The sequence below is a fragment of the Phaenicophaeus curvirostris genome, chromosome 24 (assembly GCF_032191515.1).
Source record: "Phaenicophaeus curvirostris isolate KB17595 chromosome 24, BPBGC_Pcur_1.0, whole genome shotgun sequence".
Taxonomy (NCBI): domain Eukaryota; kingdom Metazoa; phylum Chordata; class Aves; order Cuculiformes; family Cuculidae; genus Phaenicophaeus; species Phaenicophaeus curvirostris.
Genome location: NC_091415.1, coordinates 961,211 through 980,823, shown reverse-complemented (window position 1 = coordinate 980,823; position 19,613 = coordinate 961,211). Strand labels below are relative to the sequence as shown.

At 47.0% G+C, this 19,613-nt stretch overlaps 2 protein-coding genes across 5 annotated transcripts in view; both read right to left on the bottom strand.

Annotated features, from left to right (window-relative positions):
- KCND3 (potassium voltage-gated channel subfamily D member 3) overlaps positions 1-19,613 on the bottom strand; it is a 109,649-nt gene that overhangs the window by 9,224 nt on the left and 80,812 nt on the right. For all 4 annotated transcript variants that reach the window (XM_069876108.1, XM_069876106.1, XM_069876109.1 and 1 more), the window contains exons 3-4: positions 14,961-15,123; positions 2,844-2,945 (exon numbers count right to left, since the gene is read on the bottom strand). In XM_069876108.1, the coding sequence (XP_069732209.1) occupies positions 2,844-2,945; positions 14,961-15,123 (265 nt within the window). The remainder of the gene's footprint in view (positions 1-2,843; positions 2,946-14,960; positions 15,124-19,613) is intronic.
- Positions 1-19,613, bottom strand: part of WDR77 (WD repeat domain 77) — a 199,523-nt gene that overhangs the window by 126,074 nt on the left and 53,836 nt on the right. The gene's annotated exons all lie outside the window — the stretch shown is intronic.

Genomic DNA, 19,613 nt, shown 5'->3' with positions numbered 1-19,613 from the left:
GCAAACACAATCTGTGTCCTCATTAGACGAGTCTGGCTGTAATGGAAAAGCTGTTGGGAGGAGGAGAGGAGATGGTTTGCTTTTTGAGCTGGGATGCCAGTTTTGCAAGGGTTTGATGCCAACTACCATTCAGTTTGTTCTTGGAAGACATTCACTGAGCTGCTGGTTGCTTGGAGGGAGGCTGAAATACGCTGTAGTGTCAGTTCTGAAATCCAAAATGCTTCCGGTTTATCTCTTCACTTAGTGCTTCAGCACACAGAATTGGGCCCTGGTGAACTGAGAAGAACTGGATTCAGTGATCGGAGTGTCCCTTCCCATGACAACGGCTGTAATACTTATCTATGGCTAAGCAGCTTCTGCTTGTGAAAAGGCACAAAACCTCCCAACCTGTGGTTTCTGGGATATACACCCTGCAGCGTTTTAGCTAAAAGGGAGTTTCAGCGAGCTGTACAAAGAGATTAACACTAAGAGGATCTGCTGGCTGCTGCTATGGGAAGAAGCTCGCCATCCCTTGAGCACTTCTGACATAAACCCCACTAAAAACCTCTAAATGAGAGGAAAATGGTCTGAGCCCTTAGTGTCTAGATGGCAAATGCAAAATGCCACAAATCCGCCTGTTTCTGAAGTGAGAGCCTGTAGACTTGCTGGAGGCAGAACTCTTCTGCTGCTGGCCTTGGATGAATCCTTTCCCTTTACCCTGATATGAGGCTACAGGCTGAAGACGTGCTGTTCCCTTGAAAGCTGGTTGCAGCGTATTCCTTCTGGTGCTTGTGAAAGGACACTGTGGCACGTGTTCCAGAATCTTCAGCAGTCCTTATTTCGCCATCCATTAGTTTGACTGCAGAGCCACAGCCAGGATACGTTCTGGGGCGGTTGGTTTCCCTGGATAACACTTCTGGTGTCAGGCTGCAGCGCAATCTGCTGGGCACTGTAAAGCCATTGTACATTGATCTTGGTGCTGTGCAACTGCTGATGGTGAAAGGGATGATTCCCCATCATGGCATCATTTTCTTACAAGGTATGAAAACAAATGTTCACAATCCTTGGTGCTTTTCAAAGTGGATCTTGCTGGGCTGTGGGGGAGCCACGTTAACATTTAGAGCTATCGGCCCACCAGAGAGCAAGTTGCACTCAGGAGGTGCTACCGTATAAGTAAACTTAGTTATTAATGGGTAAAAAAAGCCCTCTAGAACCTCTCTAGAAATGTTTTTGTTTTCCTCCCTGTGTCTACAGTAGCTTTGTAGCCAACAAAATGACCCTTCTTCCAGTTATTTTTGGGCAGGTGCCAGGAAACAAGCCTGTTCAGTCCAATATTTCCCTCTACCTCCTGCTTTTTGGACTTGAGTGCTGGTGCGTCAGCTGCTCTTTCGTGAGTGGTTTTGGCAGGGAGGTTTGGTTGAGAGAAGTGAGGAGATTCTTGTTGGGATGGCAGGCTGGAAGATCAAGTGCAAACTGAATGTCCCTACTGAGCTCTTCTGGCGCTTCTAAAGATGAGATATCTAAGGCTCAGAAGGAAGTTTTAAATTTGTAGTTGAATTTTTGCATGTTCCTGGGTAATGAAGTAGCAGGATCTCAACTGAGCTGGATCACAGTCCTGAGCCTTTCCTTCATGGAGACAAGACACTGGACTAGGGGTGACCAGTCCTCTCTATCTGTCATGTTCTTGACAAAGAAACTTTTCCACAGAGCTCAACAGAACATATGGTTCAAGAAACAGCTTTTCTGAGCATCCTTGCTATTTGCAGAGCAGGAGACAACATTGTATGTGTAGTCAGAACGATCAGACTTGTTTTGGAGGGGTGAACAGACACTGATCCAGACATCTTTCCTTCCAAGTCTGTACTGCGTCTGGAGTGCTTCTTGTAGACTTAGTTTAGAACCTATTCTGTTGTGAAGGGCTGGGTTCATTTACCTTGGTCTGCACTGAGCAGCATCCTACGTGCGATATAAGGTGCTGCACGATTTCCTTCTGTATGCTGTACCCGCTGAGCTGAAGTGGGAGTGGGCTCAGGTCCTAGTGAGCAGCCTTCACCATGAGCTGAAAAGGTTTTTCAGCTTTGATATTACAAACACCAGAGAGAACAGTAGACATCTGAAGGATTAGGCCCCAGGTAAGGATGCAGAACAAGTGATAGACAGCTCCAGTGGCTCAGTTAAAGGTTTTCCATCTCGCTTTCCACTCCCCACATGCGTGGAAGGCTGATTTATGTGAAATGAAATCCATGAGATGTGCTAATACCTGTTCTGGTGTGGATTAGGCTTAGTGTAATAACCTCCCCTCATTTTCTCTGGTTCTTCTGAGCAATCTGATGCACTGATAAACTTTTCCCATGAGTAGCAGGTATGGGCCCCCGCAGGCCTTGCTGTTAAAGGTGACCCCCAACCAAACTGCCTGAAACAGGAAAACGCTCCCCAGCTCCTGTCTTGTGGGGCATGAGCAGCGTTTCTTATTAGAAGGAGACTTGCAAATAAATAAATGTATATTGAAAAAGAGTGGATGTTTATAGTCTGGGCACGCCTCATGTGCTATAAATCAGTCCAGCTCCATCACACAGAGAACTGTGAGGGAACCAGGTCATTGCTGGGGAATCAGACTTTCCTAGCTCAAGGAGGAGCCCAAGGAAGCTTTTTCTTCCCATCCAGTCTTGCCACTGGTTCCAGCTGTCCCTCCCCTGGTACACGAGAACATAATTATATGTAACGGTGTTCTGTGTGTGGGATGCTGTGCTGGATAACAAGCAATTAGAGGGTGACGGAGAGAGATGGGGAGGGAGCCCAGGGAGGGGAGCGGGATTAGGAAGCTTCTTGAACTCTCTGGAAGGAGGTGGTGTCTCTGTACTCACCGTCAGCTCAAGGGCTTCATTCAGGAGGCCGTTGCGCTTGCTGTGCAGGTAAGCGTTGGAGCTGCCCGTTTTGGCCACTCGAATCCTTGCAAGCCGGGCTTTCTGTGAAGGAGACAAGCTGAGGTTATGCTTTGGCGCACACAGAGATTACTCCTGTGCTGGCAATACCAGGAGGAACGACATTTCGGGCTTTCCTTGTGCCTGAAAAACCCTGGGGGTGAAATAAAGTAATACTTTTTAAACTAAGGGATGGGAGATTTAGACTGGATGTAAGGAAGACATTTGTTACAGTGAGGGTGGAGAGACCCTGGCCCAGGTTGCCCAGAGCAGTGGTGGCTGCCCCATCCCTGGAGGGGTTCAAGGCCAGGTTGGATGGGGCTTGGAGCCCCTGATCCAGTGGGAGGTGTCCCTGCCCATGGCACCGGTGGGACTGGATGGGCTTTGAGGTCCCTTCTGACCCAAACCATTCCATGATTCTATGAATAAGCATCTCTTGACCAAGTGGCAGAAGTTGCTCTGCAGCAACACAGGCATTCAACTCTCCTCATTTTAATTTACTCCTGACTTCCAGGTGGACAAGTTGAGTGATAAAAAGCATTCTAGAATAAACGAAACAAGAAAAACTAGGGTGCCCTTTCCCCATTTGAGCACGTGGTTGTCAGTATTTTGGTTTTTCTTTTCAGTTGTTGCCTGATTTGCCTTTTTCTTTTCTACTGTTAATTTATGACTCAAACACCATTAAAAGCAAATACATGAAATAGCTGGGGCTATTAAAAAATAATTACATTGTGCAGTAGTTTAAAATGCTGCATAATCCTTTAAATAACAGGGAACTCGTGATTTTCCTCTCTAATTAGAGGTGCTAATGGGTAGACACTGTAGGAAGAGTAAAGCCAAGAGGCAAATATCTGCAGTGGGTCCAGAGCGTAATAATTCCAGGAGCTCTATTACTGTGCACACATGAGTGCCTCTGACCCTTAATATTTGAAAGGTTTGTTTAACCTTAAGAGCTCCTGCTTAAGCAGATGATTTCTTAGGCAAAGGCATGTACAGGATACTCGTTTACAGCTTTAATTAGGTGACACAGACCGTGACTAGTCTGAAAAGTAGGTCTTCTTTTGACCCCCCAAAATGGGGACATCCAAAATTGACTTTCTCTTCTATACTCCACCTAGATTCCATTGTCCCATTTTAACATTAAGACACCAAGTCAGTGTGAGAGTGAAGTCTCTGGAACTTGCTCTGTGCTGGGGCTGAGGTGTCTCGGGGCTTTCTGGTCACCCTGGAAAGGGGTGCCAGTTGTGTTGGCAAGACGTAGTCTGAAATGGGTTCTTGAGTGTTTCTGAAGGCTACCCCAAACTGCTGTGCTGCTCTGGGCAGTCCTGAGTGTGTGAACAGGAACAGAACCCACAGAGACTGCTGCTGTTGAGGATGAGCTGGGGGGAGAGCACAGGGGTTAAGGGACCACGTTCCGTTTCCCAGTTACAGGGCTTTGTCTTGTTGTTCATGATAATTACACTTAAATTCCTTCCGTTTGCCAGTATATGCCTTTGTCTCTGGTCCCTACATTTTGCAATGATCTTATCCCTTCTCTAACTGGGGCTGGAGATTGGATCCAGTGATCTGTACAGTGAGGATCGGATGGCAACCACAGAAGGCTTCAGTTTCTTTCTGTGTTTGACAACATGTCAGCTCCTTTGCTACAGGAATTACAGGAGTCACCTGGCTTCACCTCACCTGTGGTAGGGAAGGCTTCATCTTCACCTTTGGTTCCATCAGTTGTTAAAGTGGATTCAGTCTTAGGCTCTTGTAATGAACATTATTCCCTTTGCCTCTGGGCCAGCTGGAGATCAAATATTAATAGCTGTACTCCACGTGAACTGGAGATTGCTCGTTTCTGAGGTCTGTTCCGTTTTCTCCTTTGAAACAGGGCCACTAGCTATCTAAATAATTAAGGCCTGTAGCTTTTGTAGTTTAGAACAGACATTGTTATTTTAAAAAATGTCAATGGGGCAGGACAGAAGTTAATCCTACCCTCCTTACACAAAAGGCTGTCTGGGAAAGACACGTCACCCAACTCTGTGTCCCATTGTATTTAAATCCAGTAGATATCTTGATATCTCAGCTAGAGAAGTTAATTAGAATTGGTGCCTAAAATTGGTTTGGCCCTCCAGACAGTTTCCCACATCAGAGTGGGAAGGACTCTAAAAGCATAGTTCATATTTTTAGGTGAAAGTCTGTGTGTGAATGTGTTATTTGGAAAGCGTTTCTATGGACTGACATGAGCCTTACCTGGTATTTAGGTGTGTGTTGTGTGTTTTGTGTAGGACACAATCCTTTGATCGTGCCTGATGGTAACATAGGGTTTAAACACAACAAAGCTCTCCCCTCTGGCCTTAAGCTGCACCAGGGCAGGTTCAGATTAGGCATTGGGAACAATTTCTTCACCAAAAGGGTTCTTGGGTGCTGGTGGAGGCTGCCCAGTGAGGTGGTGGAGTCACCACCCCTGGAGGGATCCGAGTCACCAGCGGATGAAGTGCTCGGAGATATTGTTCAGTAGTGGACAAGTACGGTTGGACTCAGTGATCTCAAAGGTCTTTTCCAGCCAAGTGACTCTGCCCTCAGCAGTGGAGGCTGCAGTGCGGAGTAGGTACAAGCTGGCTGTTTCAGAGGAGTTGTGTGTTTTCTGTTGGAATGTATCAATCTGGACCTGGCCGGGAGGCTTTGTCAGAGCAGGTGAGGAGTAAATTAGAGAGGCAGCAGCCTTGAGCGTGGGGCACCACTCAAGTGTTAAAGCAGCAGTGTTTTGCAGGGAACTGCGCTCTGTACTGTCACACGTTTCACTGTCAGAAACTTAGAAAGTTAAGATGATGGGGCCTTCCAAACTCTGTCCGCTTTTCACACGTGTGAGTATGCTCGTCACCCCTGTCCTGCAGAGCTCAGTGCTCCTGGTTGTGCAGGGCAGAAGGCAGACAAGTGGAGGACCGTGGTTTTCTGGCCGCCAGCAGCCAGTGCCTTTGGAGTAGGGGGAAATTGATGGTCTTCTGCATCTTATCCCACCAATGTGACAGACTAAAGGTCATTAGGGCCGGACCTGAGCTCACTGTTTCTGCATATAACCCCTGCACCGAGCGTCTAAAAAAGGCAAAGAAAATGGCACACGGTGTCTGCATGTGGAGTGGTGAGAGGAGTTGCTAGGAAACCACAGGATCTCAAAATGCACATGACCTAATCTGGGAGATAATTTCTATGATGAAAATAATACTACTAATGACAGTCACTTACAGGTTAGAATGATTAATTTGGTTATCTTGTAGCCTATGTGTTTCTGAGAGCTGGATGGAAGGCAGCTCTCTAACTTCTCGTTTCTTGTTGCGCCATAAGAAACTGGAGTCTCGGAAGAAGTAGGAAGGGCAGTGAATCTCTGCACATGTGGAGAGCTGAGGTGCAGTGGGGAGGATGATCTAAGTGGCTGTCAGTGTCCTGCATATCTCCATTTCCAAAAGAGATGGACAAAGGAAGAATAGCCTGTCTTCATCTTTTAGCTGCTTTGGGGAAGTGCAAGGAACAGGAGTTGCTGGCTAGGAAAAATGCTTACCAGATGGCAGGCCCAGGAAACAGCTCATTATTATTTATTAATGATTTCTATCTAGTTCTTATGGAGATGATGTTCACGCTTGATTCATGCGGTACAATAAACTATTAAGTTACAACCTACGGTATAATTTTGTATCTGCCAGGCATCTTCAGCTTCCCAGATCCTCTGCACTTGAGGAAAGATGACTGGAGTACATGTATGTCCAGGTCCTTTGCCCAGTCCTGCTCTCTCTGGACCAGAGCAGTTATTAGCATTATCCTTCAGAGAGTGGTTGAGGTTGGAGGGCACCTCCAGAGATCATCTGGTCCAACCCCTGGTCTAGCAGGACTACCTACACCTGGTTGCTCAGATCTCTGTCCAGGTGGCTTTTGAATATCCCCAGGGATGGAAACTCCACAGCCTCTCTGGGCAGCCTGTGCCAGCACTTGGTCACCCTTGTGCTGAGAAAGTGTTTTCTAATCTCCTGTATGTGAGTTTGTGCCTGTCACCTCCTCATGAGAGATGCTTCAGTCTATATCCCATCCAGTTGGATCTGCTAAAACCCCACTAAGAGCATCCCTGGCAGAAAATGCAACTATGCTAAATAATTGCCAGTGCTTCACATACTAATTCCTAAATAACTAGTAGTTTGAATATGAGGAGAGATACTGGTGAGTCCAGTTGTGCAGTGGGTGAGTACCAGTGCTCTTTGAAGGCTGAAATGAAGTAATCTTCTCTAAAGTAATCAACAATACTTCTGATCTGTTTTTTTGTCTCATCCAATGGCTCGGGTTGAAAGAGACCTTAAAGATCACCTGTTTCCAAGGTAGAATATGACAGCCGTGCAGCAAGTGCTTGATTTTTCTTGCATTTATCTGTATCTGTTGCTAGGTTGAGTCTGGAAGTAACTTCTGGTATTTTAACCTTTTCCTCAAATAAGTATGTGCATTTGGACTTCCCATCCTCTCAAATCTTTGTTAAACGTACCTCAAAAGCTGTTTAAATATTCTGTCATTTTTGCATGTTGTGGAGCTACCTATGAAAATGAGATAGTGTAGAACTCATTATATTCCTATATAATTTGATAGAACCACTTACAGTCAGACCTTGATCTTATTTTGGGCCTCTTCATTACTTCCCAGAGATGAAAGATTCCCCTCCCCTCCTCTGTGGCTCTCCTTTTAATCCTACCTTACCCTTGGCACTATTAAAGCAACAGACCATCATTTCAAACGCACTCTATCGTTTAATCTTTTCCAATACCGAAGAAGGTGATGTTCAATCTATTTATAGCACAATGCACAGAATAAGGTATTCAGTGGCTCTCGGCTTCTCCACTACTCGCGGATCTCTTGGCTGATTGAACACAGAACTTGGAAAGTGGTCCAAGACCTGCAGGACCCTCGGTGAGCACTGAGACCAGCCCCCTCCAATAATGCCTAACTTCTGCGTCATTAATGGAGAGGTTTCTCTTCTCCATTGTTCTGAAACAAGTTTCTGTGTCTCACTGCAAGCAAGGCCTGGTGAGCATCTTTCTGCCTGTGATTTATCTGTCTCTGTTGCCTCAGCTCACTTCTATAATGTCTTTCACACAGCTCACACCCCTAATTAATAGTTATAAAGTATTCAGGGGATGGAGAAATTAACAGAATTTGATCTGGTGTCACATGCTGACTTATTAGACCTGATATATGAGCACTAATTAATGGTGTGGAGGCCTGTGGTTCGCTATGGAAAATGAAGGCAATTGCTTCATGCAGTGCTGGTCTCACCTTCCCTGGAATGACGGTGAGAACGCAGTGGGGGATAGGGATGATGACCACGGAACCTTTATATGAAACTTAAGCAAACTAATCGAACTTGTAGAACTTGTTCCCTTCGTGCATGGGCTGAAGCCCAAGGTCAGAGATAATGGTGGGGCCGTGTTCCTGCCTCACCGCATGCTCACTGTCAGTTGGAGGATGTTGGCTCAGAGGGGCAGGTACCCACCAGCAGCAACGGTGGGCAGCAAATGGGATTAAGCGCCCCTCACTACAAGGAGGACATTGAGGGGCTGGAGTGCGTCCAGAGAAAGGAACGGAGCTGGGGAAGGGTCTGGAACCCAGGGGTTCAAACAGCATGTGTCTGTGGCACTTTGGGAAGTGGTTTAGTTGGCACAGTGGGGTTGGGCTGATTGTTGGACTGGATGAGGTGAGAGGTCTTTTCCAACCTTAACGATTCTGTGATTTTAAGTGCAGGTGTGGGCAATGCTGTTGCTCCAGGCAGGGTAGGGCCAGGAACTCTGTTCTGTCCCACCACTCTGTGCTGCAAGATTCCAGCATTTGCTGGCAAACTCAAATTGCTCAGAAGCCATCAGCTGGCAATGGAGTGGCTGTGTGGGGCAATGAGCTTTCTTACTGATGCTACTCCTGGTTGTTCCTCTTGCTGCTGGGATTTCTGGGGGCCAATCCCTTGCATTAGGCTTCTGGGTGAAAAAAATCCATCACAAACCCATCCCACGGTCCCATTTGATAAGTGAAGACTCTTAGAATATGTCTCAGCTTGCATCCTTATGCTGACAGCCACAACACGTTGGCTGTGTGCCTTGGTTTGGCTGATGTGGAGGGAAGAACCTGCCTGCTATGTGGTCCTGGGTGCTGGAGGCTCCTGCTTCAGCAGCAGAAATTGTGGCTCCGCACTGCTTTGGCCTTTGTACATTCTGGCATCGCTGCACTTTCCTGTCAGGATTGGCTCCTCTTTGTCCTGACTTGGTTGCTAACAAAGCAGATCCAAACCATTCTATGATACATGCATATCTGTTAATCGAACCTGGTTCCAAAGTAGGACAGGGCTTCCTAATGTTTTTGGCATGTGGGTCTCCTTGACAAGGTGATCTCGGCTGCTGTTTGTGCAGACATCTGGGCTGACGTGGGCAGCATCGGCCGCTACAGCTCCTACCAACTGTGCGACCGAGCGGAGCCATCTGGCCAGAGGCTGCCACGCGCACCCGTGATGAGCGGGGAGGGACCTGAGGATGGGGTAGGCAGGTTTTGTGTTGCAGGCTGTTCTCAGATTGACTGAGACATGAGAAAGGGCCTTAGGGCGTGAAAGAAATGTGGAGTGGCTTCTGGATCCATGTAGAAATTATTTTATCTGGGCATAAGGCCACTATTGACACCAGGATTCATATTTCAGCGTCTGGGCTTGTTTGGAGGCTGAACCTATTGGCTCCAGCTCACTGATTTTAGTCCTTCCCTTCAGAGGATGCGTCTCCTTGTCTTCTGCAGTTTGGGACCAAGGGAATTCAAACTAGCTGAACAGATGAAAAACGCCACTTTGCTTTCTTGGATGATATGAAAGAAAAGAGGAAGGATTCCTGCTTGGTTTTTGTTTGGTTTTTTTCCTCCCTTTTTGTTTGGTGGTTTTTTTTTTTGTGAGAGGATGTGACAAACACCAGATGGGAAAGAGAGGAAGAGAGAGACCTACCTGCCCAGCAAAAATGAAATATCCTTCTATAAAAATAATTTGAAAAAGCTCTTTTCCCCTGTCAAAATGTTAAATATCATGTGGAACATATTCCACACAGATTCATTGTGGTTGGAAAAAAAACCAAAAAACCCTGGTTTTTTTTTTAAATGTCAGCCAGATCCAGTTTTAACCTAATTGTTTCTCTCTCTCCTCAAGTTCCCAACCCGATCCCCTGCTGGGATCTGAGTCACATTCAGTCACTGAGCTCTCCTCAGACAGCTCACAGCTTTGCTCGAGTCACTTCTGGCCGCTCTGTTCCATGCGCTGAAGTTCACTAACCCACCTCCAAAAATCAGGGTGTCAGCTGAGAAGCAGAACATTTCAAAGCCGACTCCCCTGCTCTCTAGCAAATCATTTATTATAATGGCCTTGTTACTGACAGGTGTGTGGGCCACCTTTCCATGGGGATGATGATGACATAACTCTAGTATTAAGCATTCTCTTCCTCACCATCTTCCCTCTTCATCTGCTTTGCTGACTATTGCCCTGTTTACCAACCTGGCCTTGAACCCCTCCAGGGATGGGGCAGCCACCCCTGCTCTGGGAAACCTGGGCCAGGGCCTCCCCACCCTCACAGCAAAACATTTCTTCCTAAAATCTTGTCTCAATCTCCTCTCTTTCAGCTCAAAACTGTTCCCCCCACTTGTCCTCTCCCTGCACTCTCTGATCCAGACCCCTTCCCCAGCTTTCTCTTCTCCCACCTCTCAGCCTGTTTATGTGAGAGCGGCCCTGCAAAGTTCTTTTGTCCTGGCTAGTCATTCCCTTGCCTAAATCATGGTGTTTGGTTCTTTCTTAGAAACTTATAGCCTGAAGGATGAAATAAGAAGCCTCTTTCAAGTATTTTGCAGTACATCGCTTGTTCTCATAGAGCCAAAGGCCACGAGATAATAAACGAAATGAATTGAACAGACTAAGAAGCTGTAGTCCTTAAAAGCGTATTTACTGCAGACCTGAACCCAAGCCCTGTGATTATTGGAGTTCTATATTCAGTGTCAGTTTAGCCCCTGTGAAGTGCACCACTAAACCCAGCCTAATCCCTCTGAGATTATCACCCATTTCAGGATCTTGGCTCATTTAGTAAATCTGACCATTAAACAAGAAATGCACTGCAGTTTTCCACAGCTTCTGAGCAGTTCACATTTCTCCCCGCTCTGTCCGCGTGGGAGGAGGCATCGTCTATGGTGGAAGAGGCTCCTTTCTGAGCACTTGTTTTCCCGCAAACTGAGGAGATCTGGAACGTCTCTGTTGGACATGATCCTCCCCATGGCCCAGACACCAGTTTGCTTTAGGCTGGGGTTGCTATTTCCAAATGCTGGCGGCCACTCCACTCCCGCGTGTGCCTTCTGAGCCTGTTCCAAACTGCTCTAAATATGCTTTGGAGGACTTGATGTCTTCATCTGCACGTGTGCCTGTGTGTGGGGAGCAGGGGCTGACCACCCCGTAGGGTTGACCTGTAATGCTCTGCTGCCGTTATTACAGGGTTGCTTTCTGTCTTGCCCTCTTCCCTTGCTGAAGAGCTTCCGGTGCACGTTGCTGTTTGTCTCACTAAGAAAACTGATATTCCTGAGCCTCCTGTGCATTTTGTTGCCAGCTCACCCTTCGGAATGGACAGGGGCGTTGGAGCTGATGGGGTCACACTGCAGTTTGGGGATATACCAAAGGGACCTGTAGTTGTCTTTTCTGAGGCATCACTCAAGGAACAGAGAAGCCCAATGGAACAGACTGAGTTTGCATTTAGCACAAATTTTCCAGCTGAGGGATCCAAGTTGGTTGTTTTAAAGCTGGACAAAGGCAAGTCACTGGACCTGGGGGATTAAGGACTAGCAGAGGCTACCATGACACTTGGAAAAAACAACTTTCTAGCATTATTTTCACTAAGATCTAGTGTGTACTCCTTCCTTCTTCCTTTTCTGTTATTCTCTGTGCAAAGACAGGGCCTTTGGATTTTATTATTGGCTCTCTACTTAAAGGCATGGGATTACACTGCCCATCAGCAGCTAGAGTTTACTCCAGAAGGATCGTTCTTGCAGGATTTTTGACTAGTTTCCAAGTCCAGAGGTCTACAACACTCCTCTAAACCTTCGCAGAGCAACTGCACTGTTGGGATCTTTGCACTAAGCTCAAAGGCTTCACCCGTTCTGTTTCCCAGCAGATTATCTGGCAATCTTGCAGCCTTGTGTTTCTTTACTGCCCTGCTCTGGTAGGAATAACATTGTGGCTTGGGGCCACAACAGTCTCCAGCTTCTTATTCTCTAATTTCTTCACTCAAGTTCTGAATGATGAGCTGCTTTATTTTTAAGGCTGCTGCTAAAGGAGCAGCGTTTCAGTAGCTGTTAGATGCTGCCTCTGCTTTCTCTTTGAGGGCTGAGAAGTGGGAGGTGTGGTGCACAAACCAGCACTGGATCCTTGTCTCCTTCACATTGTATCCATGCAGCGAACTGAACAGAGAGGCTCCACCGTCATCTGAATTACAAAGTCATTCTGTTGTCAAGCCCTTTAAGTGTCAAATTCCCTTTTAAAACCAAAGGCTGTGACATTCGCTGAAGAACAGCATTGTTTCAAAGTCAGGAAGGTCTATTCTTAGCACATCAGTCAAAAAGGAGGGGGGAAAAAGAAGTCTTTGAGGAAAAAACAATTTTACCAAAATGAACCGTGTCAGAAATGATCAATTCATCTTCCACTCAGACTGACCTGGTCCTTGCTCCATGCCAGAGGACAAAATCTGATGGCACAGCACAATAAATTAAGATTGCCAGATCTCCTTGTAATTAATTCTCTTGCAGTGTGGGTTTGTCAAGGAATAATTCATCTTCAGGGTGTTTAAATTGCTGGTAGTTTGGAGTTGAGTGGTTTTTGTCTTTTTAAGGAACATTTCTCCTTGGTTAGAAGACTAGTAGCCACCTCCCAGTATTTTTTGTGCTATTGAAACACCTCTTCCTGCTAGACCACTGCCTCCTCACCATAGAATCACCAGGTTGGAAAAGACCCACCAGCTTTCCTGGAGCCCCTTTTGGTGGTACTGGAATGTCTTTGCGTCTGGAATTGGATGGGAACAGAGCTTTAACTGTTACCAAAAGGTTCCTATTCCTGAAGCAGTGACTCGATTCCCTGGAGGATGGTGCTGGGACAGGTACACTATCAAAGCAGATCTTTTAATGTCCCTTTGTACGTGCTGCCCAGCTCCAGAGAGGCTGTCATGGATGTGCTTCTTCCTTTTGCATTCTCTTTAGTATTCATGCAATGATGATCATGTGAAAATTACTCATACTTCTGACTTGAGAAAAGTTTCTTAGCCCAGAAATTCATCCAATATCAAGAGAATTAGAAATTCAAATGGGGGGAAATTATACACTGTGTGTGTCAATGCAGCAAACTTCATAAAAGCTGCAGTCAATCATGTTGGTATCAAAGGTGGGGACGTGTTCCCTTGTCACTGAGTGGATCACAGTCCAACGGGTAAAGGAAAAGGTGAATTGGAACAAGAAAGCTCAGTTTGCTGCCTGAAGTGAAGGGCAGCCTCATCTGGAAGTGCAGGTTTGGAGTTGTTCTGGAGCTTCTTTGCACTGTGATCCATGCATGAATCTTGTTTGTTTATTGCCATGCCAAGGTATTTGCTGCCTGGGCTCTACCGTAACGTGGGTTCTGTCTGGCACTGTCTTTGTGTGCCGTTGGAGCTGAACAAGTGCTTTCTCTTCAATTATTTAGCTGGGCTATTGCACGCTGTCCTCTACGCGAGCACTCTGCTTGTGCATTGCCATCTAGCACGTCCCTGTTGCAAGTTAAACCCAGGTCCCTTCTTCCTGTGTGCAGCCTCGCATTAAATAACCCACTCTGCACATCATTTAAATTCATTAAATGAATGTAATGAGCCATCCTGGCTCCCCACTGCCCAGCTGCTGGCTCAACAGCGTGTGGTACCAACTGGACTTCATCCTGATACCTTTAGATTTTCCATCTCTATTATGCTGTGCAACTAACCAGATAAACAACTCTTCCCTCAGAACCTCCTCCCAGAATCACTGCAGCTCTCTGTTCCACACGTACAATGCCAGACCTAATGCAGGTGCTGTGAAACCCAACAATAACTTAGACACTGCAACTCATTCCCATGTGATTCTGTCTCTCTGCTACTCTCCTTATGTGTTTTGACTGCCAAATTGTGTGGTTTTGTAGGTCTTGTATCTCAGCTCTGCTGTCAGCTCCCTGAGATACCAGAAGGAGGCATGGCCCAGATGCTTGCCTGAAGCAGAAATAGCACATCCTTTTACTACTACGCTCCAGCAGATCCCTGGAGTCTTGAATTTCTGGCAGACAGCGTTCCATAGGGAGAAAAAACCCCAGACCTTCAGTTTGCAGTTGTTGTAAAAACCCAGTTCTGGTTTTGGTGTGACTTTTGGGGGCTGAAATAGAGATCTAATAAATCTGTTGTACTTTTGCAGTGAATGAGTGAGCTTAATCTGGGGAGAGGCCCTTGATCAGGGAGTGCAGGGATAGGATGAGGTGGAACAGGTTTCAGTTGAAAGAGGGGCGATTGAGATGAGATCTTAGGAATAAATGTTTTGCTGCCGCGCTCTCTCTGTTCCTTTCTGTTCTATTTTTATACCAGTAAAAACTGTTCAGTTTCTGGAATATTCAGTGATCTGCTGTTGCTTTTGTGTATTCCCAGTGTTTTGTCTGTGTTGTTGAGGGGAAGAGTGTACTGATATCTATATGTTCCTCGATGAGTGTTTTCAAAAGTCCAGGGCAGGAACCATGCTAACAGAGTCACAGCTCCTGTTAACTGCTTAAGGGTTTATGAGTATATGTTTAATTCGGTGAAGGTGAACAATAAAAGCACCATTGCTTCTAATGCATAAACCACGCCGGTACCCGATGTGTGTGGTGACCTGGTGTGAGTCTGTGTGGGCAGGGGCAGCTGTAATGGCGTAGGAGGGGCTGTCTGCATGCGTGTTGGTGGGTGGACAGTGCGGGCAGGCATCTCTCTGGAATACTCGGAGTTGTCGTAGTGTCTCATGAGGAGCAGGGACGCTTACCTTCTGTGCTCGCCGCTTGTCGGCTCTCTGGTTCTGGTGGTAAATCCGGCTGAAGTTGGAAACGATGACTGGAACCGGCAGAGCAATGACCAGCACCCCGCTCAGGGAGCAAATGGAGCCGAAGATCTTCCCAGCAATTGTCTTGGGCACCATGTCACCATAACTGGAGGAGAAAAAGAGAAAAGGGAAAAGCCCCTCCCTCAGACAGTGGCAACAAAAGCCTTTTTTCCGGTTCCCTGGGCATGCAGCAATCTGCGTGTCTAGGTTGGACAGTAAAGCTGGGACCCCTTAATGCCAACCAACTGTGCTATCGCTCCTGGTTTCCCCATCCCACAGCACAACATATCCAGATGTGGGCAATGCAGATGTTGGGCCCCGCGTTCAGCAGTGCGGTGGTAGTGTCTACAATTGACTTCGCCGTTGCCTTCTGCATATGGCTCACAGGGAAATAAAAACCCATCCAGAAAGTTAGATGTGGATCGCAGTGTGTTCTGATCATGTAACAAAAAGCTCGTTTGCAGCTAATGGCCCTGGAGAGCGATGGGGACATTATTAGCAGAGCCACTGACTGAATTTACCGGCTGCATTTCGGTGAGCCATTTATTACCTGCCTGCGTGCAAATGTGTATTAGTATCAATATTCATTGAAGCAATTTTCATCTGGAGGAAAGGGAAAACCAAGCAGGCAAATAACAACAGATTGTACAATAAATCTCTGACATCGCAGTGAGTGTGTGTGAACCCTGGAACACAGGAATTCCCAGAGCACCTCTGTGACTTGAGAGGACACTTCGTACCCTGAAATCCTGCTATGAGCAGGTTTGTGACCTGTCTGCACCTGGAGTAGCGGAGAGGCCCTTGGCACTGCAGCCTCCCACTGGATCAGGGTGGCTGATGCTCTGATGTTTGAGGCAGCACGTATTGAAAAGCAATACAAAGCAGTCTGTGATTCTATGATCGTCCTCGCTGGGCTCTCACACTCACTCCTGTTCTAGGAGAGGCTTAGGTGCAGGCATTTCTCTGGCATTTTCAGCTGGGTGGTTTGCGCGCGCGCGCGTGTGTGTGTGTGTAAACGCTTCAGGCTTCACTAGCAAGGGCCGAGTTATCCTGAGCAGAATCCTCCTCCTGCCTTCACCAACATTAAACCCCCTCAGCAGACCTCAAATCAATACAATGCTATTTATGTCCATTAACTTGTTAGCTGCTGCTTTATGCACCGATAGTTTAAAAGCTCTTGCTCAGTGGTGAGGTCTTCTGCCTTACTGAACTCTGTTCCAAAAAAATCTTACTTTTCTCCTGCCGCCCCTTAACACAATAAGGCTGAAAATTAATCACATGCCTCAAACATGATCTCAGTGACCCAGAGCAGGGAGAGAAAGCCCTTTGGTGTTTCTGTAGAGAGCATAATAAGAAGTGTCTGGCTCAGAGTCTGCCTGGTAGAGTTTTGTTCTTGCACACAGACTGAGAGTTATCTCATTACTTGGGACCTCAGAGCTTTAAAACACCACCAGGAAAGATCAAACTGTCTCGGAGCGCAGAGATTTTTTTCTGGGGAGATGCAGGACTTCATTTGCGAAACTATTATGAGAAGTACTGCAAGGAGAAGTTTTGTGCTGGTTGGAGCTGCTGAGCAGGAGCAAGAGCTAAACCTGTACTTGTAGCACTGACTTGTGGATATGCTGCAGAACGCTCTGTGCAAGAGGGCCCTGTTGCAGTGATTCCTCCTGGATTGCATGGCTCCAAGTGCTGAGTAGAGTGGGGTAGTGAGTCTGTCTCTCTGCTGGTGATGCCCTTCTTGATGCATCCCAGCATCCCTCTGGCCGCTTTTGCTCCTGAACCCTGTTCGCTTATGTTCAGTCTGTTGTCCACCAGGACACTTGCAGCCATGTTCTCTGGCTTCCCTGGACTGTCCCACCGTGTGAGCGATCCTGGTGTTTGGAAGCTTTATAACTAGACTAAAACCCAGCTGGAGCTTGGTCTAGATCTCCTTGCTCTTAACGAGTGGCCTCCCTTTGACTTTGACCATGATGGGGTTTGGACCGAACCTATAAGGTTGCAATTGTTCTGCTCCCGTATCGACATATGCAGCTACTGCAATATTAATTGCTAGAGCAACTATTTTTGTCCTCAAGGGTAGCATGAGGTACTGATGGCCATGTGGCATGTTTATAACCGATACAGTGCCAAATAATCACAGGTATTGGATTTCAGTTAGTACTAATTGGGCATTTTAAACCCAAAACTTCTTTTCCCTGACTGAAATGAGAGGGCTCAACTTTCCTATTAATTTGTTTACTAAAAGGAAACTTGTCACCTAAAAAAATTCTTCTACAGAAAATTCATTTTTAAGTAATTCATCAATAATCTCATTAGAGCAGCAAGAAGATAGAAGAGTTGGGTAATGATTAACATTCAGAGGGTATAACGGGATGCTGGAGCCTGCAATAAAACAATGATAGGCTGTAAATTCAGTAGACTTTTTAAATGTGACCTCTACTAAATCATTTCAGCTTTCTGTACCACGGTTCCCCCTTTATGAGACGGCAATTGGTTACTGGTTCTGTGCCTGCATGGTTAAGGAGGTTACTGCCTCTCCAGGAGCTGCCCACGTTCTGAATATTCCCGACATCCAGCAGTGACCCCAGCGTGCCGGGTGGTTGTAGAGAAATCTGGAGTAAACATGCTCTGCGCGCAGGCTCTGTGCTCATCCAGAAATAATGGTTTTTGCATTGCCTGGGTCAGATGTGAAGCACTTTAAGGGAGGAGAGGTTTAGGCTGGATACAAGGAAGGAATTCTTTTATCAATGAGGGTGGTGAGGCACTGGCACAGGTTTCCCAGGAAGGTGGTAGATGCCCCATCCCTGGAGACATTCAAGGTTGGATGGGGCTCTAAACAACCCTATGTGGTTGAAGATGTCGCTGCTTCGGCAGGGGGGTTGGACTGGAAGACCTGAAGAGGTTCTTCCCAACCCAAACCATTCTATGCCTAGAGATAAACAGCTTTTCTATTTATTTGGCCAGGAATCCAGTTAAATGGCAGTGGATTCAACTGGTTTTCGGTGGCTGGATTGGTTGCTCTGCTTGCTGGCCGTACTGGGAGGGACAGGGGTGCTGCCAGAGGAGCACTGTGGTGCGTGGAGACATGTGGCCTTTGGCCAGGAGCTGCCCTTGCTGCTGCAGTCCTTTCTGTGCTCTCTGCGATTCCAGAGCCTCCACCCAGGTATCCCATGTTTCAAATGACATCGCTATGGTTTGTCGCCATTCCTTCTCCTGGTGTCTCTTCAAAGCCCCATTTCCTATGCTGTGAATGCCAAGACTCTTATTTGCTGTACACATGATAGAAAGTTCAGATAAAGCCTTAAATGGACAAACCAGGAGAAAAAGATAGGCAATGACTCCTAAGCGGTCACTCTTTAGGCTGGAAAAGACTGTGAATGCAGCATTTCAACACCTTTTTTGTTTGTACGGTGACTCCTGTGCCCTTTCCATGTACAAGGGGTCGTATGTCACTCGCCCTAATTAGCAGCTATTAGCCTTGACAGCGTAATGTGCTGTTGTTTGTCTCTGTCGGTACAGAAAACGTTATCAAGTAGAGGTCACTGCTTCCCAGTTCTGGTTTTAGCGGCAGAGGTGTCTGGACGCTGCTTAGCTCCCCAGCTGGAGACGGCAATAAATAAGGTGCCGAACAGCTCATCAAATGACTTGCTCTAAAAATAGACTTGGCAGCATCTCTCATGATCCCATCTCTCTGCGCAACCCTCACAGCCCTAAAAATAGTCAGAAAGCTCTCCGATCCTGTGGTCGGAGGGACATGGGAAGGTGCTACTGCAATAAGGGCCACGGGGATGATCTGAGGGCTGGGGCCCCTCTGCTCTGAGGCCAGGCTGAGAGAGTTGAGGTTGTTCAGCCTGGAGAAGAAAAGGCTCCAGGGAGACCTTAGAACAGCTTCCAGTGCTGAAAGCGGCTCCAGGAAAGCTGGGGAGGGGCTCTTGATGAGGGAGGGCAGGGATAGGGTGAGGAGGAATTGTTTTGAGCTGAAAGAGGTGAGATCGAGGTGAGATTTTAGCAAGAAATGTTTTGCTGTGAGGGTGGGGAGGCCCTGGCCCAGGTTGCCCCGAGCAGGGGTGGCTGCCCCATCCCTGGAGGGGTTCAAGACCAGGCTGGATGGGGCTTGGAGCCCCCTGGATGGGCTTTGCTGTCCCTTCCAACCCAAACCATTCCATGAGCCTAATGACAGCTCTGTGGCGATGGTGTAACAGCCTCTCAGAGGCTGCTCTCTTCTAGCAGCTTGCTCCTTAAGTTCTCCTCCTCGTGGCTTTGTTAAGGTTGCAGAGCCACCACCAGAACATGGGGACAGCCGGGTCATGGATCAAATGTCAGAAGAGGACTTTGCTGCTTCTTGCTGCTATGTGTAGGAAATCAAGGGACATTTCCTGCCTAATGGTGCAAAAACGTTGTGGTTTTCACACACAGGCTGTGAAAGCTGGAAAATCTCATGGAGGATGGAAACGGAAACAATGCTATTCCAAATGATTTCACGTTTCTGCGTTGTACTGGCATTAACAGCTCTTTGAGAGCTTCTTTATCTCTCTAACCTTTTGCCCGGCACGCTACAGTCAAAAGAAGATTTCACTCCAGCCTGTAAGCTTCTGC